The 8,745-nt window shown below is 33.3% G+C and overlaps 1 protein-coding gene and 1 pseudogene across 1 annotated transcript; one reads left to right on the top strand and one right to left on the bottom strand.

The window, feature by feature from the left end:
* On the top strand, positions 89-1,621 carry LOC107632339 (annotated as a pseudogene).
* On the bottom strand, positions 5,352-6,228 carry LOC107634107 (putative uncharacterized protein DDB_G0283223). Its single transcript, XM_016337681.2, has one exon. It carries the CDS (start codon positions 5,966-5,968, stop codon positions 5,612-5,614), a length of 357 nt encoding a protein of 118 aa, XP_016193167.1. The 5' UTR covers positions 5,969-6,228; the 3' UTR covers positions 5,352-5,611.

The raw sequence follows: 8,745 nt of genomic DNA, 5'->3' as shown, positions 1-8,745 counted from the left end.
TTATATTTATATTTATATTTATATTTATATTTATATTTATAAATCCATTTAAGAGGAAATGGGAAAGATGAACAATATACGTTAGATAGTAGGTACTAGCTTGCTTAGTACGTAATTGACGGATCCAGCGTTGGTATATTAAATGTTTAAACTTGCGTACATAGTAGTGGCGACCAAGACCACCGGTTTAGGATTGATTACTATCAGAAGCAACTTAATTACATAGAGAAAGGATGTCAAATAATGTAAGCCCGTTGGAGGAAGCTGCTCTATCCGGAGATATAGATCGGCTCTATGCTCTAATTGAGGAGGATCCAGATATGATGAATGCCGTGGATGCGAAACCATTTGTTAACACACCTTTGCATATTACTGCATCTGTGGATCTCAGGACGAATCCTGATGAGGAGCTCAAGTATCTCTACTTTGCTACCGAGATCATGATGTTGAAGCCTTCATTTGCTTTGAAGCTCAACCCGCAAGGGTTCAGCCCCATCCACCTTGCTGTAAAAAATGGGCATAGTAAACTGGCTCGTCGCCTTGTAGACATGAAGAAAGAGCTTGTGAGAGTGAAAGGAAGGGAAGGCAAATAGGAGAGTGTGACCTCTTAGCTTACTTTCTGTCTGCTTGTCCAGATTCCATTCTAGATGTGAACACAAGAGATGAGACTGCGCTTCACATTGCAGTGAGAAATCAACAGTTTGACGCCCTCGGGGTGCTGATTGGGTGGCTCAAGGGGAATACCCGCAAGGGTGCTGCAAGCCTGGAAAGATCCATCTTGAACCGGAGAGATGTGGCAGGCAACACCATTTTGCACCTTTCTGTTATCAATCATGACATACAGGTCTACACGTTCGCTCGCTCATGTATGATTATTGAAGAGTATTTTAGTCAAATGAACTAAAATATATATATGGAGAGGAGAGTGTACATCTTAGAAACAGAAAGAAATTGAGTGACATTTAGATCATTTTCTCTTGATTTTAATTTGTTGGATACACATGCACGCATGCAGGCTCTTAATTTTTTACTTTGGCATCAGCTATGTCTATTCTGTGGAACTTATAACTCCCCCACGTGAAACAACCCGGCACCTGATGAGTGCTGCTCAAGTGACGCTTCTATTTGTCATCATCGTCTCTGGACTTCTCATTACAGCGGGGATGACTAATCTCCGTGTCCGTGCAGTAGCAGGCCTTTCTCCATTCACAGCAATCAACAAATACATCTTGCGCCCGCTTCTTAAAATGTTTAGGAGGAGTAACAATGCAAGTAACATATAATAGTGACACTAGTGTTACTGCTCAAACAGGGAAATTAAATGGTTATGAATTCCAATGAAGAGGAAGGTAATCAAACTGCCATGAAAGAATTAAAAATACCAGATCTGATGCAACAAGTAGAGTGCTTCATGTTAATCAAGAAATATATATCAGATCATTAAAAGGAATTGTCAAAAGATTTCTACATCCAAAAATTCAAAATCAATATTAGTTGATTATTGACTGATTTTTATTGTTTTCTCGTATTTATACTTTCAGTATGGTTTGTTATGCGTGAGAATAAATTTAAAAAATATAACAGGATAGGCGCGGCTAAAATTTTTTTGCTATGGATGTTGGCATGGAAGTCAGTAATTGGACTTATTCATTATTTTGCAAGGGAATTTTTAACTCACAAATCGAAAGATCCAAATCGTTTCTCAAAAATTAAAGAAACTGATTTCTACATTTTAAATCAAATAATATCATATTTGAAAATAATATCTTTACAATCCATGATGATGCAAAACACCATTCCCATCTCAATATAAAAAATAATTTGTGGGTAGGCGCTATGCTATTTGCATTATTTTTACATATTCATCATAATATTATACAATTATTTGACTAGTATTATTATTTGGCTGGTATCATTTAGGAAGACTTTTTCATAAGCTAAATGTATCCAACTTATAAACTAAAATTAAATAATGGTGCATTTAAAACATTAATTATATATTTTAACAGAGGAGGGAACTTACATTTACAGTCAAGATCTGCTATAACTTGTTTATTACTAATTAATTTCTCTTACTGTATTGTTCTAATAAGAAAAGCAAAATGTATTATAGTAGCTACAAAGAAGCTTAACATACATAGTAATATATTTGCAAGTAATAAGCATGGCAAATATAAGTAGGTCATTGGAGGATGGATCCATACATTTTGGAGCATGTTGATGCCATACCATTTGTTCACACTCATTTGCACATAGCCGCATCTTCCGTGAGCCTCAAGAATCATCCCCATCTACACTTGAGATTATGAGATTGAAACCTTCATTACCCCTCTGCATTTTGTAAGCCAAACCGGTGATTCCAAGCAGTTGGACGCTTTTCAAGTACTCATTGGCTAGCTCATAAGGCATGTTAGAATGGATGCTTGGACTTTTCAACAATCCATCTTAAACTTCAAGGATAATGAGGAAGGAAAAACCATTCTACACCTTTCAGCTCTCAGTTATAACATCCAGGATAATCAAATTTATTTATAAATATTATATATATTGAAAATGATGCACCGACGATAATTAGCGTATATAATATGGATTGGAGCCAGTTATGTATGTTTAACAAGGTGCATATGTTTATCCTTTGGCATGTGCGTTAATGCCATATGTATTGGGTTACAAAAGAATAATTTCTGCACCTCTAAATCGGGGGTAACTTCAGCATCGTTTCATATAATTCTATGGTTATTATTTTATTTCCCCATTTTCATATCCATCTTCTACTCTTGGCACACAAAAGTCATTTTCCGTGGTTACAATTGTCGTTTTATTTGTATATGGATACATTTGTTAGCGTCTGTATGTTTCATGGGTACAAATAGTAATTTATTCATACTTTTTGGATTCATTTCATCGATAAGGCTTAAACCATAAGTACAATCATATACATGTGATATATATGAGTATTATAAGTCCATGCATGAAATAGACTATTTTACATAAAAATATGGTTAAAATATCAGCACCCATTATGTTAAGCAGTATAGTCCCTTCTTATGAGATGTATTTGGCAACTAGTAGTATATAGTAACGCAAATTGGGAGTGGGTGGTTTGATGGGCCATGATACATAACACAATGCCCAATTTCAAGTTGAGGATTGTGGGGTTCTGGCTGAGGGCCACTCTAGGGGGCCGGGCCCTTAATCATCCTCCCTGACCGCAGCCAGTCTTATCGATTTCCCAAACCCTATAAAGAAATCCCCATTCTCTTCGGTGAGTGGTGGAACGTCAAGCTCTTCAGACATGCGCTGGCCCTAATGTTTCTCATGCCTTCACTATTAACGGACTTCCCGGGCCCCCTCTACAATTCTCTCAAACTCTCCAGGTTTTTAAACTGCGGTTATTACCAATAAATAATTTAGATGGTGACCATCATCCTTCCTTTTGCTAAATAATCTCCTTTCAAACAAATGCAAACAAACTGCTTGCTATATAATAATTAGATCCACGTTTTACACTGACATTCACATCATATCAACAGTACACTACACAAGAAAGAAGCTTCCACTTTTAAAGCCTAATCTTCCATTGCCAATTTCAGCAACTTGTTCCGCACTTTGAATTCCCCAGAGTACCCTTGCAACGTTCCTGAAACCGTAGACAAGAGCTACTTCGAATTCTTACCGTTAATCACACACAACTTACATGACTTCCTATTTCCTAACTGCCTAACAGAATTTCCCACCAATTCTAACCGCTCAAGCAAATGTGTCAATTAAGAGGAAAGGAAATAAATTACCTTATTTTTGAAATTAATTAAATAAATAAGGTGTCTATTATTATTTATTTCTGAGCGTGCCGTATAGTTTGATCTGTTCTTTCTGTCTAGCTAGTGTCTATATATATATACAACCAACATGAAGCACGCTTGTGTTGGTTAATTGGTACCACACACGGGGAAACACTGTTGATGTTGACGGTTACATTATTGTTCATTTCATTTTCACAAGTTCTGTTCTTGACTGGTCTCATGTTAACAAAGAAAAATGACATTTTATAAGAGGAATGCTAGGGGCAGCAATTTTTGTGATTTGTAGCCATCAAATAGGTATCAATGATGGTTTTAATGGTGTGAGATTTTATCCAATGGCTCACTTTTCTTTACTGATTACATGCTGGTCAGAATTTAACAAAGTTGCTTGCCCTTTCATAAGAGTGTTTGGTTTGTAACTCTGTTTTTCAAAATCAGGTATTCAAAATGCAAAGTCTCTCCCACCTTGACTAATGCGTGTAACCACTGTACAGCATTTTACACACACATGCAGAGATAGATATATTTAAGAGAAAGTCTAGGGCAGTAACTTTTGTGTTTTGTGGCCAGCACTTAATTATTAAAAGAAAAGTGAGTGATCTCCCACTATTAAATGTAATCTCATACCATTAAAAATACTATTGATGGCCAATTGATAGTTATAAAACACAAAAATTGTTGGCCCCTAACACTCCTGTCACTTCATGATATGGAATACCCCACACCAAGCAACTTAAAATAATAGTGTACCTTATACCTACCTACCTAATACGTAAAATGCATTACATTATTGTTAGCTGTTTTTTTATTGCTGGATTAATCTTGTAAAACAAAGCCTGATTAATGGTTCAAATACCCACTATTATGTGTGGGATAAATAAAACAGAAAATGAAGTAATAAGTAACAACTCTAAAGAAAAAGATTCTAACTTTACAGTTTACATGGTGCACCTTGCTCCTCGGCATCTGTCTAATTCCGAAAAGGTTAGCAAATTTTCCCTGTTGGATGTGTCATTTGCTGGATTCAAAATTGATGAAAAAGTTTTTTTATTTTTTTAAAAAACAAAAAAAGAGGGAGCAAAAGTCAGGGTAAATTGTATATTGCAACATTTAGACCAAAAAACAATGGTGTCTACTATATTTTATGGGAAAAACGATGAAGGAATGTGGCTTACATTTTCAATGCAGATCCAAATTCTATTATTATAATAATATCCTGTGAATATGATCTACCAAAAAGTAAATCTTTTCTTCTAACCAAGAAAAAGTAGCACACTAAGCAAAAGGGGGATATGAATATGACAGAAGCAGAGTCATCACTCATCAGTAACCGGATTTAGCACATGAAAGCAACTTGAGGATCTAAATCTTAATATAGCAGTTCTTGCTTCATAAGATTCTCAAACAAACTAAACTAGTGTAAGAGCTGCAGGGTGAAGATTCAAGAGAATATAATGTAGGTGACATATATCTATCTATACATTTTCATAAAGCAATGTGCAAAGCTTTTAATCATCTTGATTATGTAATTTATCTAAACTAAATTATAAACCAATGTATAATATATTTTCATTACACGATATCTGTTACCTAAAAATTTGATACATTCATAATATATGATATCTGAATGTTTCAAATTTTGAAAGTGACAAAATAGTCAAAATCATCAAAATGGGATTCTAGTAGTTGAGATAGTTAAAAAAAGAAACTTGTCCAAATTGCAAACTCAACCCATAAAATCTGAACAAGGGATCTCTGTGGAAAATAGACTTAGCTTCTTCTTCTTCTTCTTGTTCTTGTTTCTTTCTTCAAGAATCACCATGCTTGTGCCAGCAAACTAACATGGCCACACACCTTCTCATGATGTAAAATCTTGCCTTTTGTTCCTTAGCTATCTTGGTGCATTTCCTTCCAATAGAAGGGTTGTTACTATTACTGTTACTGTTACTATTATTCTTCTGCGAGAAGCTCCTATGGAGATTAAGATTGTTACTATTGCACTTTGATGTGGAGGAACTTCTCCTCAATAGAGGGGAGTTTGAAGAAGAAGATCCTCTTGTTGAGCAACTCCTTGAGAACAATGACTTGTTGGTGTTGCTACTGTTGTTGCTGCTGCTTGAACCAGTTTCCTTCTTTGATGATGATAGCTTCCACTTCTCATCCATTGAGAAATTATACAAAGAAATTAAAGTTTAGAATCTATAGAACTAGCTAGCAATATGATACACCCTTATTAGTGTGTAGTGTGAAGAGGGGAAAAAGGTTGTGAATGAATCTAGTAAGAGAAAAAAAAGAAAGGTTGTTGTAGTGTAGGACTGTGCAGTAGTGTCTAAATATAATAAGGGTCGATCATAGAAAAATTATTAGTAAAATTCGATGCCACATTGCTCCAATTAGTTTTATAACGATATACATAACAGGTATGCAATACTTACTCATCATTCACATATATATAATATTCTTTTTATATTTACATGGCATAAGCTGTGTCACACAGTGTACACTACACTACAAACATTTTTAAGCATTTTTTTTCTTCTAATTAGCTCTTTTTTATTCCAATTTTTGACTGATTAATTAAGGAGTAGTAGAATTTTGAAGTTAAAAATTTGAGACACTATTCTTATGTATTTATACACAAATATATAAATATATATGTGTTAATTTTAATGGCTAATTTTGATATATACATATTTTTTAATAACTAATTATGATCTAAACAACTAGAATTCAATGTTTATCGGCTTCAAAAGAAATAATTTTAACATAAGTTGAATAAAAAATAAAAATATTCATGCAAAAATTGACACGAATTCAAAAGAAAATTTTATGTGACAGAACGTGTTAAAGATAGGATCATTCATATTTTTCTTTTTATCGGTCTAAGTTTTTGAGAGAAATAACTTCATAAATATTGTTGTAGGGGAGAGCACGGGTCGATTTGGTTTGGGTTCATTGTAAAATTAGAACCGAACTGATTAAAATATAATTGGTTCGGTTTGGTTCGAATTTGTATTTTTTTGTACATGTACCCGAACCAAACCAAACCGATTAATAATGGATTGGTTCGGTTCGGGTAATTGGATACCCGATAACTTTGAAATTCATAAAAAAAAACAAATTTTTATTTTAAAAATTCAACAAGTACAATAAACATGTAATATTAATAGAAATAATCCAAACATGTTAAATACCAAATACATTAAAAACTAAACTCATTAAAATCCAAACATATTAATAGTGAATATATTTTTTATTTTTTATTTAATTAATATATGATCGGGTTCGCAGGTTGGTTTGGGTTCCGCACCCCTATAACCGATACCTGAACCAATCACTAACAAAGCCTATCAGTTTGGTTCGGATTGAACCCGATTACCCGTTGGTTTCAAAACCAATTTAATTGGTTCGGTTCAGATTCGTACGAGTAATCGGATACCCCTACCCTTGCTCACCCCTACATTGTTGCCCGTATAAATTCTTTTCTTACCCTTTTTTTTTTTTTTTTTCATAATCCTCGAAAGGTTTGATTCTTTATGGAGACAGAGTCTCCCTTGTACGCTTCTAAAATGGGCAATCACTTATTAAAATTGTCCACTGTTGTATGTAGACCACATCGTTAGCTGGTTTTCATGTGGACGGTTCTGTGCCTTGTGCCCCCTTTCCAGCATCCCAAGTTACTAACACACCTTCCAAATATTAATCTTCATTAATTAAAACAATATTTTTCACACTATAATACCTACTATTACTACTTATGATTAGTTCGCCTAAGATGCCCTCTCTTCTTGCTTCACCAAATCAATTAAATGTGCACATGCATGTGGGGATTAACCAACCTTGTCACTAAGCTAACCTAACTCTAAGATCCTTGTTGAGAGTCAAAAAGTTGTCTTTGAATAATTACAAGTCGTCATCATCATAGTGAGTAATATAAGATACCATATAGTCCTCATGATTCTTATTATTATTTTATTCCTGTGAACGTGACTCTTGTTTGTCAATTGTCACCCATGGAAATTATTTTTTTTATTTTTTAAATTTGCTCTTCATAGGAATAATTTACACCAAGGTATGGTGTGATGCATAAGAAGACAATATGTTCCTTAAATCATCTTTTTGAATATCTCTTGCTCTCTCCTTTTTTCAAAAGGTGGGGAATAATAAGAAAGGATATCATTTTTAAAATTTGGGGTATAGTCAATTATAGCCAATTATTTAAAAAATATGCTAGTTACATAAAAAAAAAAAAATCTATTACCTATATATAGGTATTTTATAATTGATTTTTTAGAATTTTTTATTACCTATATATAGGTATTTTTTGTTTATGCGTTTTACATTATTAAATAAGATTTAAGAATAAAAATATCAACTTATTCATGCACGAATCAAAAAATAAATTTAAATAATACATATGTCAAAAAAACATTGCTCATGATCATCATCACTTAATCTTATATATGAACTAATTATTAATTAACACCTGAGGAACATAATTCAGTGCTAAAGTATCTTTTTCACCCTTGATATATATGATCTTGATGTAGTTTTCAAATTTTTCTAATGATTAATGAAAAATATGGCATATCACAAAAGAAACTAGCTACAAGTCGATCCTGCCAAATTTCGTGACAATCACAAACCACTGTTAAGCATATTCATGTAATTTAAATAATGGCCGTAATATTTATTTGTATTCGTTATCTAATATTCTGGATTCACAGGCACATGGCAACTACGTAGCTAGACTGCTAGAGCAGTGGTTATGATCAGATTTCAAAATTTTGAATTAGGATACAAAACCTTAGAGTTAGCTAAACTTAACATGTGAATAAATTGATTTGTATTTTTCTTATGAATGATGTAACATCTTAATTATCTTAATATCGAATTCTGATCATTAATACTAGCTTATTATATATATATATATATTTTTTTT

Source organism: Arachis ipaensis, chromosome B03 (genome assembly GCF_000816755.2).
Source record: "Arachis ipaensis cultivar K30076 chromosome B03, Araip1.1, whole genome shotgun sequence".
Lineage (NCBI taxonomy): Eukaryota > Viridiplantae > Streptophyta > Magnoliopsida > Fabales > Fabaceae > Arachis > Arachis ipaensis.
Note: the sequence above shows the minus strand (reverse complement) of the source record. Positions and strands in the feature narration are given on the sequence as shown.